Source organism: Amphiura filiformis, chromosome 9, assembly GCF_039555335.1.
Source record: "Amphiura filiformis chromosome 9, Afil_fr2py, whole genome shotgun sequence".
Taxonomy (NCBI): Eukaryota; Metazoa; Echinodermata; class Ophiuroidea; order Amphilepidida; family Amphiuridae; genus Amphiura; species Amphiura filiformis.
The window spans coordinates 15512314-15528616 of record NC_092636.1 but is presented as its reverse complement, the minus strand read 5'-3'; the positions used below and the strand labels follow the sequence as shown (position 1 = coordinate 15528616).

Sequence of the window (16303 nt, the reverse complement as noted above, 5' to 3'; positions counted from 1 at the left end):
ACCCAGAGCACAGACATGACCTGAATCTGATAATCTACAATAATATACTAAATTTAGAGGTCCGTATACACAAAAGATTTAGACCAAGTCTAAAGTTAGACTTGGTCTAAGTGGAATTAAGTCTCAGGAGAAAGGACATTTTCCTTTACATTTGCAAGTTATTTTGTATTATTTTTGAACTTTGCATTAAAATCTTTAAAATTTGCTAGCTACTATTGGAAAGAAATAATAGTTAAGGACCTTTCCTGATGGGACTTAATTCCACTTAGACCAGGTCTAACTTTAGACCCGGTCTAACTCTTTTGGGCATACGGACCATAGTGTTGTGGATTGAGGAGTAATCTTGTTTCTATATATCTGTTTAATCAGTCGGTGTGGTAAAGTGCTGCCCATTGCAACTAGAACCTACCAAGAGAATGCATCATCTCATTATACCAGTATTGTTCATAATACTAAGGTAAGAAATATGCGCACAGTGTCTACAGCTCTGTACATGCATGATGCAATAATGCTCTGCATGCTAGCCATAGGCTTCAACATATGTTTTTAAACTCAAAAATTTCAGAATTGTAAATTTTTATGAATATATTTGGAATCAGCATTGAAATGAGTACAAACAAGCCTAATATTGGTTCAGTGGTTCTTAAGATAACTCTTGATATTTTGAGAAAATATTATCTCAAAACTTTTTATGTTGATGCCTATGGCTGGCACGCAGAGCATTGCGACTGGGATTTTTTGGGTGGGCTCTTGGTGCTTGCGCATCCCTAAGGTATGCGGGGTCTGAAATTGGGTGCAAGGTTACCTGAAGGCAGGGACAGATTTAAGTGGTGGCCCAGCGGCAGTTGATTTTGCCTCGGGCCAGCAAACTTCCAACATGCTGACCCTGCGGGCCACTAGATTTTAGATTATAAGTGGGCCACTAGATTATAATCAGTGATGGACATAAATGGGCACAGTTTCTGCTCCACCTGTGTGTAATTTATATTTTTATTAATGATTGTACGTCTATTTATTCTTATCTTTGAGTTGCAAACAAATTTGAAATATACGGCCGCTTTTTACTCCGATAGTAGGCCTATTGATATGTACTACTTCCAAGAGGGAGGACCAGTAGAAAACTGAAACCAAAGTCTATCCCTGCCTGAAGGTCATTATTTGATGTCTTACAAGCTTTGCCCTGGCCTTGGTCCCTAGCCACAAAATGCAATTACAAGAGGCCTGAGTTCAATGTCAAACAAAGCTTCTGATTACATTAAATATTTTTCAAGAATATATTTTCACTAAATACCATTGCTACTCACACACACCTGTTTGGAGACAATTTATAAAACTTTCTTTGTTTTTATGTGCAAAATTTGCACTCCACTTTGACGGCATCCCTGGTGATACTGGTACCTGGATACTCGCCACCTAAATTACATGGGTACTATCCGAGTTCAAAATAACCCCAAAATCCCAACCTTATAAGCATTATTTGAAAATGCGTGGTGACCTTCTATACTAATTGCCTGAGGTAGGCTATCACATTTCTTCATAACATATAGCATGTTTTACAATGTATGTGATGAAAAATGTAGCTAATAGTTAGTATACTGTTTTTTTGTTTGTTTTCATAGTTAAGTCAAGCATTACAAGTGTACATACAGCATGCTAGAGGTCCAGCGTATGAGAAGTATGCTGAACAGTTGCAGGAGGAATGCGAAATATTTTGGCAGAATGGCAGACAACTATGTGAAGTGATCAGCTTGACCGGTCATCACTGTACACATAAGGTAACACATAAATGCTTTCCTTTTTCCATTACAACCTCATGATATGTGTGAATACAACAATGTTGTATCTGCTGTGAATGAGCATAGGTCTAAATGATTGAAAAATCTTTATTGTCCTGTGCTTTGCGTAGTAAGATCATATGTTAGGGGTGTGGCTTTCTGTAATGAGAAGACTGCTATCTTTGAGATCTTTTTTGGTGCCATACACCTTTGCACGAGCTGTATAAGAGACAAACTTTTGTTACTCCTTCATGTAATTATACACAAAATTAGGGTTAGGGTTAGTTTAGGTTAGGGTTAGGGTTAGGATTAGCTTACACGAAATAATTACATGAAGGATCGACCCAAACTTTATAATTATAGAACATGGCTAATCACTACCCGGTTTTGGCTTTTCTATGTGCCAAATCAAATTTATCTGTGGTAAGAGAGAGTTTCAGTCTTCTGTTTAGCTCTTGTATGCATGTTTGAGTTGTGTTTTCTTTTTCTCTGTGTAGCAGAAGACAGTTGCGCCTACTGTGCTGTTCCAGGTCATCAATATGTTGATCCAATTTGTCATTAGCCATACTTAGTGATGTTATCTCTGATTTGAGATCTCTGATCTTCAGGTTACTGGTATCAATGTCCATTTTTGTGGCTTCATGCAGCTCGGGAATGCACGTCTCCTCTCTCTCACATGATCGATACCAGTAAAAATGATATTACATGATCGATATTACGTTTCAGCAACACCAGTTGCCTTTATCAAAACTTCATGGGTATGATGACTGCTATTGGCAACCGATGCTAGAAATGTTGATCTTAAGAGTTGCCAGTTGTTTTTCCTCAAAGGATATTTCTTGATCCCTGTTTCAGAAACTCATCAAATATGTTTGATAATTGGAACTGTCCTTTGTTATGGTGGTGCCCCACCATATAAATAGTTAATATTATATAACTCATACAAAGTTTCCTGTCATTTGATTGGCCAACTACTATTGATTATTTCTGCTATTTTTAGCAGCCAGCTGCAAAAGGACTATTGCACTCCACGTCCGTGCAATATTTATTTTTCCATTGCACGGACGCAGAGCTACTATAGCAACGCTGACAGATGCACGAGCGTATAGCGCGATGTTTCCACCTCGACTCGCCGACGCCAATTATAGGTGCGGGTGTTGCTTCTAAAATAAATATGCATTTAGATATCTTTTAATTTATTTTGTTTTCCTGGTGATTTATAAAATTAAGTGGAAGCAAGGGAACTTATTTATGAGTTATATAAAACAAATATTAAATGTTTTTATTTGTTCAATGGAAAGAAAATTTTCATTCGGTGAAGTATGAACTGTTCCATTCAACTGAGCAAAGCCTCGTTGAATGGAACAGTCCATATTTCACCTCATGAAAATATTCTTACCATTGAACTCATAAACATTCAATATTTGTATACTGTACAGACTTGGTATACAAAATTAAATTCAAATTCAGAGTTAAAGAACAATAGCAAACTATTGCAAATACAATTTCTTTAGCACTAATAAGTTGCTCTTTTTCTATTACCCATGGTTTTAAATTACTTTTCAGCTTCACTTGCTACCAGATGATGTAGTTGACCCTGAGATTGATGCGCGATTACCAAGACGCCCTCACACAAATAACAACCACACACCAGCAGCATGCAATTGTGGTCGCACAGTGGTGCAAAGAGATGATCCATTTGAACTTAAGGTTAGTTGGTGTCTTTAAGTTTTAAGTAGGGGAGAGTGGGGTAAGTTGAGCCAAGGGGTAAGTTGAGCCACCCCCTATAGACCTTGACCTACCTATGGCGTTCACTCCAACTTGGGGTTGAGTGGTGCCATCTGCTTCATGATGTCCTGCCACTTCCTTCTGGGTCAGTCCATATCAAAACAGATTGAGTGTACACCCACCCTCTTGGATTTTGCTTTCCTTTGGCTCAGGGGTACCTTTCATGGACCCCTAGGTGAGGTCACAAGAAAAAATTCAAATTCAATTTCGTTTCGAATGGCGGGCCATCTAAGTTTGGCGACCTTGACCAAAATTGGGAATTTAAGGTGTCCAAATGACAAAGCGCTCTCTTTGAGAGGCATTTTCTTCTTAATTAAATCAGTTGTGACCCTCTTTTTGAATGTGGTCACTCACTGGCTGTGTCTGAAATGCCTAATGCCAAAAAGATAGATTTGAATTTCGTTGGGATTTCAGAGGGGGTCAAAATCAGCACGCCGTACTGTTCAATCAAATTATCTTTGATTTTGAAGGACCCATGATAATGTCACAGTGCACTTATAGGTCCTAATTATGTTCAGAATGGATTAACCATGTGCCAATGTCTATGAGCAATTCAAAAAAAGAGAAATTTCTTGACCCCCTACAGAATTTTAGGCCCCCTAAAGTGGTTCAGCCACAAATGGCGCTTAAAATCGGTAAATTTTGACACCTAATAACTTTAGGTGTACACCAGATATGAATTTCTAGTCTTTTGCATCTGAAAGAATGTAGTCTACTGTTACTAGGAACATAAGATTTGTTTTGTATTTTTTGTGTTTTGATACTAAGTTGATGGTCCCAAAAATCCCAATTTTTGACTAATAATGTACAGGTTATGGGTACAAAATGTCAATTTCAACATACCCTTTTTTCTATTTTTGATCACTTTATAGCAAATTGTCTTATTTATCCTGTTATTACATAGTTAACCACGTCCGATTTTGGTGTCTAATTATGTTTTCTTGCATGAGAAATACAACTACGCAACTTAAAAAACTGTACAAGGAACCAATGACCTCCTTATTACAATATGGATGCTTTTGGCAGCCATGTTGCAAAAGAGGGTCATCGGTTCCTTGTATAGTTTATTAATTTGCTTAGTTGTATTTCTCATGCAAGAAAACATATATAATTAGACACCAAAATGCCAAAATCAGACGTTGTTAACTATGGTCAGAATTCAAAAAGGTCGTTCACCTATGAACATTTTTCGTCATAGCGCCCTCCTGAAAGGTCTGACACATAACAAACTATACATTTTTGGAATCCTCATGACCATACGAGTAATTTGATATATTACTTGACATAATTGGGAGCATTCTGAACATTTGACCCCCATAACCTGTACTTTGCATGTGCATCGTTGCCAGGAAGTGCATTTTGACCCCTTAAAAATCCATACAGAGGATTAGAAAGCAGTTTTTTCTTTTTACTTGACTCAAAAGCAACTTGAAATATCAGGATAAATAATACAAATGGCTATAAAGTGATCAAAAATATAAAAAATATTATACTAAAATTGGCATTTTGTACCGTATCCTGTATGCATGGTATGTTAGGCAAAAATGACTATTTTTGAAAGCGTCAACTTAATACTAAAACACAAAAAATACAAAACACATCTTATGTTCCTAGTAACATTAAACTACATTCTTTCAGATGCAAAAGAGTAGAAATTCATATCTGGTGTACACCTAAAGTTATTAGGGGTCAAAATTTGCCGATTTTAAGCGCCATTTGTGGCTGAACCACTTTAGGGGTGGCCTAAAATTTTGTAGGGGTCTAGAAATTTCTCTTTTTTTGAATTGCTCATAGACATTGGCATATGGTTAATCCATTCTGAACATAATTAGGACCTATAAGTGCACTGTGACATTATCATGGGTCCTTCAAAATCAAGATAATTTGATTGAACAGTACGATGTGCTGATTTTGACCCCCTCTGAAATCCCAACAAAATTCGAAATCTATCTTTTTGGCATTAGGTATTTCAGACACAGCCAGTGAGTGACCACATTGAAAAAGAGGATCACAACTGATTCAATTAAGAAGAAAGTGCCCCTCAAAGAGAGCACTTTGTCATTTGGACCCTTAAATTCCCAATTTTGGTCGAGGTCGCCAAACTTTGATTGCCCGCCATTCGCAAACGAAATGGAATTTGAATTTTTTTCTTGTGACCTCACCTAGGGATTCATGAAAGGTACCCCTGAGCCAAAGGAGAGCAAAATCCAAGAGGGTGGGTGTACACTCAATCTGTTTTGATATGGACTGACCCTTCTGTCTTGAGCTAGCCTGCTAGCGCTGACCAAGGAGCTGATGTGTACTTTGTTACAGTCGGCTTTCAGGCAGTCACTCCATCTTTTTGGTGGTCTCCCTCTTGGGCGTTTGCCATGGATATGTGCCTCAAATGCTAGTTTAGGAAAACGTGATGGTGGCATTCTCTTTATATGGCCAAAGTACCGGAGTCTTTTTGTTGAGATTCTGTCCAGGATGGTAAATTCCATGTCGAGGGTTTTGCGAATGGTGGTGTTTCCAGAAAGAAAAGTAAAAACTTGTTTTACTTTGCAGTTCCACTTATTTGTATATGACATAACAGAGGCTTCTCAAGTGTAATATGGAATCATTTGCACATAGGATAAGAAAGCTGCATTAGAAAGTTCAGTTTTCGCACTTTTGTTCAACTTTTGGCAAAAAACAATTTTTTTCATGTTTCACCCAGAAAGAAAAAGGCTAAAATTATAGCATTCTGGGTATTGAGGATGTGGTATATGAAAACTATTTTAGAAAACTTTTTACAACGGTAACAAGTTTTAGTCAGGCGGGAGGCTTGATTGTTGACAAAAAGGGTCACATGGGGTAAGTTGAGCCACAGGCCATGGGGCAAGTTGAGCATAGGAAAAACCTGCAGAATTTCCCCAAATTTTTTATTCAAAGTAAAATCTTGTCAGAAATTACTTGTATGCAATATTTAGATCAAACTACTTCTATATCAAACTATTTTTGAAATAAATACCTGAAAACAACAATTAAAAAAAAAGGCCAAATTGGATTTAACAGCTATGGCATATACTGTGCATTTCTATGGCGGCTCAACTTGCCCCCGCGAATGGCTCAACTTACCCCACCGTTGGGGTAAGTTGAGCCAATTTGCAAATAATTTTTGGCATCTCACTGTGAGAAAGTGCAAAATATTGATTAAAATTTTGTGGTATCATAAGAAAATGTAAAAAGTGGCTCAACTTACCCCTAACATAGACTGTAATATGAATCAAAATTCTGGACTCAACAACAAGTTTTTATTAATGTTGCGAGCTGTTCACATACATGAATTTTGTTTGTTGTGAACAATTCCAACTAAAAGCGATGGTGATTTACTCATATTTTAGTGATGTTTCACTACTATACTAGTGATTTCATCAGACTAGCAACTCATCACATCTGACTGTTTCCTTTTATGGGTAACAGGATGCATCATAGAGGGTGTGATGAGTAGGTCAAAGAGGTTGTTGAGTGCATAATATCAAGAATCAATTATAGACAGTAAAAGGCAAAGCAATTTCAATGGAGGAAAAGGCTAGATGGCATGCTTTCCTTGAATGCCTAAACTGTCAATTTAAATGATTGAAGCAGTACACAACCATTGTCTTTACATAAGTAAATAATAATAATATGTAGCTTTGCCAATTCTTACTGTTTGCGGATCGCACGGTCATCTCAAAACATGGATCTACCCACAAAGTGCATGTTGTGTGTGTGTACACCTGTCAAATGCATGCTCTAATTAACGCGTACGCTTTGCAAAAGCCTTCTGGCACGTTGCTAGAAAAAGAGAGAAACTAAATGCACATTTTGCACATGCATTTGCAGGGAGAACCTCGTTTTGGTAGCAAGATGGCAGATCCATGCACAGGGCAAATAGCTTTCCTTTTCTATTTAGAATATAAACAGAGAAATGTAATTCTGTTATTTGAAAATTACTCTGTTTAAATCATAATTAGAGAATAAAGGTATTGTTTTCAGCCACTGGAGTGCATCTATCAAATAACACAGGCGACATCATTATTTTAAGTAAAATAACAAGGAGAAGCAAAGTTGTTTTACGCACAAAAAAAAAAGATGTCGCATGTTATATGAGACAATAGATGTATGACAACAGCTAAAAACAATACATTGTACCTTTATTCTCATTCTTAAACACTTCCAAATCAAATAAATATATAAATCATAAGTATAACAAATTTTAATCAAATTAAACCTACATTTTACAAGGAATTACCCTGGGTTTAGAATCAATCAGTCCCGTTGTCGCTATGCACCTCCGATTGGTTCAAATAGCGCGTACAAGTATCATGTTGACGCATATGCGCTAAAGTGTGTGATATCGTGTCATATCACATGGGTAAGAATCAATAAGATTGCAAGAACATTCTCCAGTGTTTAAGAATGAAATATATAAATATGACTTAATTCAAAATTTCTCTCTTGCAGATGGCAAATTATCAGTTCTTTATCGATTTGGAAGACAGATGTTGCAATAAATACAGGCACTACGTCTTCAAAGTTTTTGAGCCCAAGCGTAAAGATTCAAAAGCCAATCTATTAGCAGTGACCACCAACAAGGATGGCAAGAAAGATGGCGGTCAACATGCAGAGATAGCAGTCAAAGTGCCTGATAAGAAAATATTTGGTAACTCTTCTTGTTTGTATTGTGTGTGTTTTATGTAGGGGTGTGTGTATGGGTGGGGGAGGGGGGAGGGAAGCCAATCTATTAGCAGTGACCACCAGCAAGGATGGCAAGAAAGATGCCAGTCAACATGCAGAGATAGCAGTCAAAGTGCCTGATAAGAAAATATTTGGTAACTGTTCTTGTTTGTATTGTGTGTGTTTTATGTAGGGGTGTGTGTATGGGTGGGGAGGGGGAGGGAAGCCAATCTATTAGCAGTGACCACCAACAAGGATGGCAAGAAAGATGGCAGTCAACCTGCAGAGATAGCAGTCGAAGTGCCTGATAAGAAAATATTTGGTAACTCTTCTTGTTTGTATTATTGTGTGTGATTTATGTAGGGGTGTGTGTATGGGTGGGGAGGGGGGGAAGCCAATCTATTAGCAGTGACCACCAGCAAGGATGGCAAGAAAGATGGCAGTCAACCTGCAGAGATAGCAGTCAAAGTGCCTGATAAGAAAATATTTGGTAACTCTTCTTGTTTGTATTGTGTGTGTTTTATGTAGGGGTGTGTGTATGGGTGGGGGGGGGGGGGGGGAAGCCAATCTATTAGCAGTGACCACCAGCAAGGATGGCAAGAAAGATGGCAGTCAACCTGCAGAGATAGCAGTCAAAGTGCCTGATAAGAAAATATTTGGTAACTCTTCTTGTTTGTATTGTGTGTGTTTTATGTAGGGGTGTGTGTATGGGTGGGGGGGGGGGAAGCCAATCTATTAGCAGTGACCACCAGCAAGGATGGCAAGAAAGATGGCAGTCAACCTGCAGAGATAGCAGTCAAAGTGCCTGATAAGAAAATATTTGGTAACTCTTCTTGTTTGTATTGTGTGTGTTTTATGTAGGGGTGTGTGTATGGGTGGGTGGGGAAGCCAATCTATTAGCAGTGACCACCAGCAAGGATGGCAAGAAAGATGGCAGTCAACCTGCAGAGATAGCAGTCAAAGTGCCTGATAAGAAAATATTTGGTAACTCTTCTTGTTTGTCATGTGTGTTTTATGTAGGGGTGTGTGTATGGGTGGGTGAGGGGGGAGGGAATCCAATCTATTAGCAGTGACCACCAGCAAGGATGGCAAGAAAGATGGCGGTCAACCTGCAGAGATAGCAGTCAAAGTGCCTGATAAGAAAATATTTGGTAACTCTTCTTGTTTGTATTGTGTGTGTTTTATGTAGGGGTGTGTGTATGGGTGGGGGAGGGGGGGGGAAGCCAATCTATTAGCAGTGACCACCAACAAGGATGGCAAGAAAGATGGCAGTCAACCTGCAGAGATAGCAGTCAAAGTGCCTGATAAGAAAATATTTGGTAACTCTTCTTGTTTGTATTGTGTGTGTTTTATGTAGGGGTGTGTGTATGGGTGGGGGGGGGAGGGAAGCCAATCTATTAGCAGTGACCACCAACAAGGATGGCAAGAAAGATGGCAGTCAACCTGCAGAGATAGCAGTCAAAGTGCCTGATAAGAAAATATTTGGTAACTCTTCTTGTTTGTATTGTGTGTGTTTTAATGTAGGGGTGTGTGTATGGGTGGGGGGATGCATGTCTTTGAAAGCACCTTCCAAGATCCCAGGCACATATTGATATAATATTGGATGGCTGAGCATGATACCATAACATATCGGATGAGTCATAAAAATATCGGACGAGCCCACGGCGAGTTCGTTATTTGTATGGCGAATCCGATATGTTATGGTATCATGCGAATAAGCCATCCAATATTATCATTATTAGGTTTTCTTAACTCCTAATAACCCTGAAAACATAATAATGATCAAAATTGGACACTTTATTGTCCAGTAATTTAGACCAAGCCTTTCTGTGGCTCTCATTACTCTTCCTTAGTGAAGACCGCAGCCTTGCAGCATGTGAAAATAAAAGAGGAACATTTTCTATGGATATCATAGCCTGGGGGCACCATAAATTTTTGGTGGATATGCGCCCGAGAATTTTGAGGTGGTGGGTCTTTGGGAGCTGACGTTGTACCGGTAAAAGGGGTGTTTTGGAGCTGCAAACAGGTAAAACGGGGGTGTTTTGGAGCTGTTAACAGTCAAAATCAAGGGTCTTTCTTGGCTTTATGGTTGAAAATCATCTGAAAAAAATGAGCAATTTAGCAGTCTTTGAGAGCTGTAACTTTAAAAATTAAGGGTCCTTTAGCGCACTGATTTTTTTTCTTCAAATTTAGGTGGTCTTTTTGGAGCTGCGAAATCCAAAAAGGGGGTCGTTCCGGGAGAGCATATCCGTATGGTGATTTGTGCTCCTCCCGGTATCATAGCACCATATGATGTAAAATTTTTAGTAGTTATGCAACTGATTATTATTTCTCCCAATTGTAATTATTTTCCAGCTGCAGAGCAAACAGGTAGCTTGCCAGTGGCATTTAGTCCTGCACTAAGTCTCGGCCAATCAGGAGCAGGTACTGTGGATGTCCTATCCCATGATGCAACAAGTGGGTTGCATGGCAACAGTTCGGCTGACATGTTGAGCATGGCGGATCAGATCACAGAATCTATTAGAGGTAACTAATTTGAATAGCTGCCCTGTGAACATTTGGTAATTTTACACACAATATATTGTACTTGTCTACACATGGCAGCTACATGTACACATGGCAGCTATTGCACTTACCCATATATTCATTTTGAACCATGAAGTGCAAAACTGTCAAGATTGACATGATTTAAATCAATCACAATTTAAAACACAATTAAAATCAACTTTCAGTTTTTACCATTTTTGTTAAATGTTAGTTAATTTAGTTAGTTTCTTTAATTGACTTTTTACTTCATTTTTAAGGGATCTGGAATGAGCGTTTTGAGCGTTTTTTGTGGGACATGAGAGCACATCAGACATATCGAGTTGCATTCTGAATACGCAGAATGTCTTTCTGATATCAAATAATTGTCATTTTTGAAATTCACGATATAATACAAATTTTATGACAAATTATTAAAATTTGATATTTTTTGACATTTTTGATATATAACAGTCCTCGAAGTAAATTTTATAAATCTAATGACATATTCTCAAAGTGTATGTAGCTGGGAGGAAAAGCCGATGATCAATTGAAAATTTTGACCTTTCATATTGAAGATATGGATTTTTTTCCCAAAAAGACCTAATTTTTTTTGGTGGCTTGGGAAAAAAAATCCATATCTTCAATACGAAAAGTCAAAATTTTCAATTTATCGTCGGCTTTTCATCCCACCTACATACACTTGAAGTATAGTTTTTTTTCGAGTACTGTTAAATATCAAAAATATCAATTTTTAATCATTTGCCATAAAATGTGTATTACATTTCAAATTTCAAAAAATTAAAATTATTTGATATCAGAAGGACATTCTTCGTATTCAGAATGCAATTCGATATGTCTGGTGTGCTCTAATGTTCCACAATAAATACTGTCCCTTAATGCTTCTACAACTTTTGTATACAATTAAAATACTCTATGATATCAATATTATGTATTGCTAAAATTCATCTTCAAAACAAGGGGCTGAATTTTTCCCATGATTTTACCAACTTTTTTCTTTGAAATTACTTTTTTATAAATACTGATAGGATTGCACATATGTGACCCCTCGGCACAACTGAGCCCGGATGTCGCCAGTGCCACTATTGAGATATGCTCCATCAAACTTAACAATAAACAATAGGAAACAAAGGATTTATTGACTGTTTTATTGATTTTTCACTATTTAAATGTCAAGTACTATAGACATGATATACATCATTTTAAAGCTAATTTCAAGCAGAATATTTTGGTTGAATATCTCAAAAATGATGATTGGCGACTTCAGGGCTCAGTTGTGCCGAGGGGTCACATATGTGATGTGATCAAGCAAAATCAGTCGGAACTTGGAAATATTGATTTTGAGATATAGCCAAACAAAGGAAATATTTCCTTTTGTTTTCTCTTGTTTTGGAAACTCTTTAATTGCTCAAATCTTTGGAACTGGTTCAGTTTCAATGGGGTTTTCTGCAAAATGCAGCTTTGTAAATGCTTTTGACTATCCTACAAGAAGCTGAAAATTTAATATTTCCGAGTTCCGACTGATTTGGCTTGATCGCATCACATATATCTAGCATTCTACTGATCTCTTTTGACTTTATCATGGGGTATAGCAGTTCATTGAATGAAAAAAAAATGATTTAAATTTTTTGAAATCTTGATATTTTTTTGGAAAAAAAAAAAATTGCCAACACTGTCAAGATCTTTGCTTTGTTTTGAGAACTTAAGGTGGTTGAAAGGCAAGGTTTAGGGAAATCATGAATTCCAACATTTTGCAAATATCTCAAAACCTTTCATGATACAATCTCAAGTGAGTTTGTGCTTATGTAGGGATATGTTGGCCATGTTATGAAGGTAATAAAACCCACATGTTGAGTCATGTTCCTGCACACCTCCACTGATTTTCCCGTAAAAAGTTTGTAAGTAATATGGAATTTTTGGCCAAAAATGAAAATTTCACTTTGACCCCCCCTCCACTGGGACTTTTTTTACGGGAAAATCAGTGTAGGTGTGCAGGAACATGACTCAACATGTGAGTATACTTCTATTGGGAAAAATGAAGTGATTTGCGAAAAAACAGGAAAAAACCAACTTTGAATGTAATTGGTCAGAAGCCAATAGCGACTGCTTGGTTACCATGGCAACGGTTTTATTACCTTCATAACATGGCCAACATATCCCTACATAAGCACAAACTCACTTGAGATTGTATCATGAAAGGTTTTTGAGATATTTGCAAAAATGTTGGAATTCATGATTTCCCTAAACCTTGCCTTTCGAACCACCTTAACTTTGATATTTCTGTTGAAGTGATATAGTAATAAGTGTTTTAAATGCATTGTTTCATATCTACAGAGAAACTATTACTAAATGAGTTGGAGGGCATGAGTCATCTACATGGCATGATATGCTCAGCATCCCCACATGGTCTGCTACCAACATTCCCATCATGGTCCCTGGTGTGTCTTGGTAAAGGAAGTAGCTACAATCCATTAAAAGGTAACACAATTATATTCAGTTTCCTCAAGTAGGGAGTAATCGTTCCCCATTGTGTTTATTTGATGCGTATCCCCATTACCTACTTTACTTGTATTATGCTGGGGAAACGATTAAGCATCAGTAATGATCTCCTGCACATGTGTACTTGCGTAATATTTGTTTGTGTGTATTGTATACCTCGACTGCTCACATTAGACCCAGTTTTAACCACCGTTTATCAGTGGGAGCTGGTAGCCTAATGGATAGAGCGTCCGTCTAGTAATCGGAAGGTCGTGGGTTTGAAAGCATATTCTCTTTTTTTTTTTCAAGTTGGTTTGTGTCCCGTGCAGGATTTGGGTTTATTTGTTGTCTTGTTTAATTGTAACACTTTGGGTTGGTAGAGTGTTCTTTAATTAAAATAGGGGCTTTCCGTGCACCTGAATGATGTATTTTTAACCTATTTCTTCGTAATCCTTAAAGTACCTAGTACACAAATTTTGTTGTTCCCAAAACAAAATATTGTCCCATGGGTAGAGGGAAGGTCATAAAACTTTACATGGGGTCAAATTTCAAATTGTGTCGAAAACATTACTATTGTATTCCTCTGGTCACAAGGATTCAGAAAATGTATAGTTTTACCTATGTAGGATGTACCATTCTTGAGTTATTTCCAAAAAGGTCAAGCACTGACCTCTAAAGGGTCAAAATTTCAAACTTGCTCTGATTTTTATAAAAATGGTGCCAACATCTTCCTTTTGATAACTGATCTTTAATAATGCTAGTTAGCAATATGTTTGAAAGGTTTTCAACACAATTTGATGAAGTTTGACCCCATGGGACAATATTTTGTTTTGGGAACAACAAAATTTGTGTACTAAGGACTTTAAGGATTACGAAGAAATAGGTTAAAAATATACATCATTCAGGTGCACGGAAAGCCTCTATTTTAAACTAGACTAATTTGCCCACAAGACTGTGACCCGATTAAAAAAAACCAACCAATATGCTTTGCTAATGGATATTGTGTGGATCACAATAGCTGTGTAATATCATAAATATTCTATTTCAGATTTTGATTGAATTCCCAAAGTAGGTTTATATCTTGAATAGCTCATTAGGTCCATGGGGAAATCAGCCTTAATGTACAAAGACAATTTTATTGTGTAATGTGACTAGCAAACTGTTTTAGAATGTTTGCTTCAGTCGGTCTACTGAGTCTGAACATGGTGCATTGTGACAAGAAATAATGTTGATAACAGCGGTATTATAGATTGAGGAAGTCATTGAAGGTTTTACCATTTTCCTAGCAAATTATAATAATTGAATAATTATAATAATTGAATGGTACATTCATCTTGTAGTCTAGAAAGAAGTCCACCACGATACAGAAAATTCAAGAGGTCTTGTGTATATTTCTTGTAAAACCTTTTTGTTTGCAATTTGCTAGCATTTTGCAAATTTGTAGTTTCCCACACACCTCTCATCAAATGGATAGTATGAAACACAGCCTGCTTCAGTTACACCCCATTCTAGAAAAATACAGCACTCTTTTTTGAGATTAAAAAATATTATCAACTTCTGCCAAATGAAACATAGCTCAATACTAATTATTCACTTAGTTCTAACTGACAATAAAAGTTAAAATTCACTATTTGGATGAATTTATGAAAACAGGCATTTTTAGGGTGTTTTTCACATGTTGTGACAATTTGTACAAAGTCTAATTTCAGTTTATGCATTTTAATTTGTGGAAAATACCTGTTTCATTCTTATAACCAATCATTTTCATATGTCAGTTTGCTCGAGCCCCAAACACATCATTTAAACCAATCATTTAATTGAAAGTCACAAAAAAAGTGTAAATTTCCACATATACTCAGATTTGGAATGCTTAGACTTGTATCAAGTCTTTGATTTTTGTGACTCGATTGCTAAAAATGCATATTTTTGGCTCTTTTTTCAAGAAATTGATAAAATAGTGAACTTTTTCTTTTATCTCCAGTCAGTACTAAATGAATGATTATGATTGAGCTATGTAATAATATTTTTTTAAACCCAAAATATTTGTGCTGTATTTTTATGGAATGGGGAGTAGTTCCATGTAGTCTTGTGTTGTCAATGTTGCTGCATAATGTAGCAATTTGATAAATTTACCGACCTTTCTGCTTTGCTTTATGCTATACGTTGTTAGCGATTTTGAAAATATGCCCCCCCCATTGGCTATTCTAGTTGAAATCCATACACCCCTATATGGAGAGATGACCTTAATCTCCCACACAGGGAGTGTGAATTTCAAATGGAGTTACCCATTCTACATCCCCCTACGTGGGAGATTAATTAGGTCATGTCTTCCATAGGGGGTGTGTGGATTTCAGTTGGAATAGCCAAATGTATTAATTTAGGGATGAAATCAAAACTTGACCGGCGGTTGACCCCCAGTTCCGTCCGGATTTTATTGTTCTGCACAATGGAAACCAGATGGAACCGGGTTTTGATTTCATCCACAGACGAGAGAGATACAGACCGCGTACAACCAGTCAAAGTCCCCGTGTATTGTATGATGTGAGTTCTCGCATATTCATGAGGGCCGATTGTTCGATCGTGCCATGTCTAACAATCACGCCAGCGCTGCGTGCCTTTGGGTATATGCGATAGAGAGCGTTGCGTGCTTTTGCGATTACGCGATAGACCGTGAAAATACGCTGTAATTGCGTAGCAGTCTCACCTGTCGCATTTCATGGAACAATTGGCCCTCATTATCGGGTGATTCTGAAACTTTGACTGTGATTTCATCCCTTATTATTTAACATGGGTGAATCTCTGTTCTCGGATGATGCCTATACAGGGTATGCAAACAGCCAGGTGTTACTCTAATTTGTTCTGGCACCAAAGTGTGCTCTACATTGACCCTTTTTACTGCCATCTCAAAACGAGAATCTACCCCCAAAAGTGTGTGTTGGGTGTGGGTATGCCTTTCATATGCATGCTTAATTACCATATACGCTTTACAAAAGCATTCTATTTATTATTTATTTATTAGAACTTGTTTTGCCTGGGGT

At 37.3% G+C, this 16303-nt stretch overlaps 1 protein-coding gene across 1 annotated transcript in view; it reads left to right on the top strand.

Moving 5' to 3' along the window:
* Window positions 1-16303, top strand: part of LOC140160677 (nonsense-mediated mRNA decay factor SMG8-like) — a 45786-nt gene that overhangs the window by 24345 nt on the left and 5138 nt on the right. The window contains 6 exon segments of the mRNA XM_072183961.1: window positions 370-457; window positions 1620-1775; window positions 3342-3485; window positions 8031-8229; window positions 10599-10769; window positions 13122-13265. Of these exon segments, the coding sequence (XP_072040062.1) occupies window positions 370-457; window positions 1620-1775; window positions 3342-3485; window positions 8031-8229; window positions 10599-10769; window positions 13122-13265 (902 nt within the window).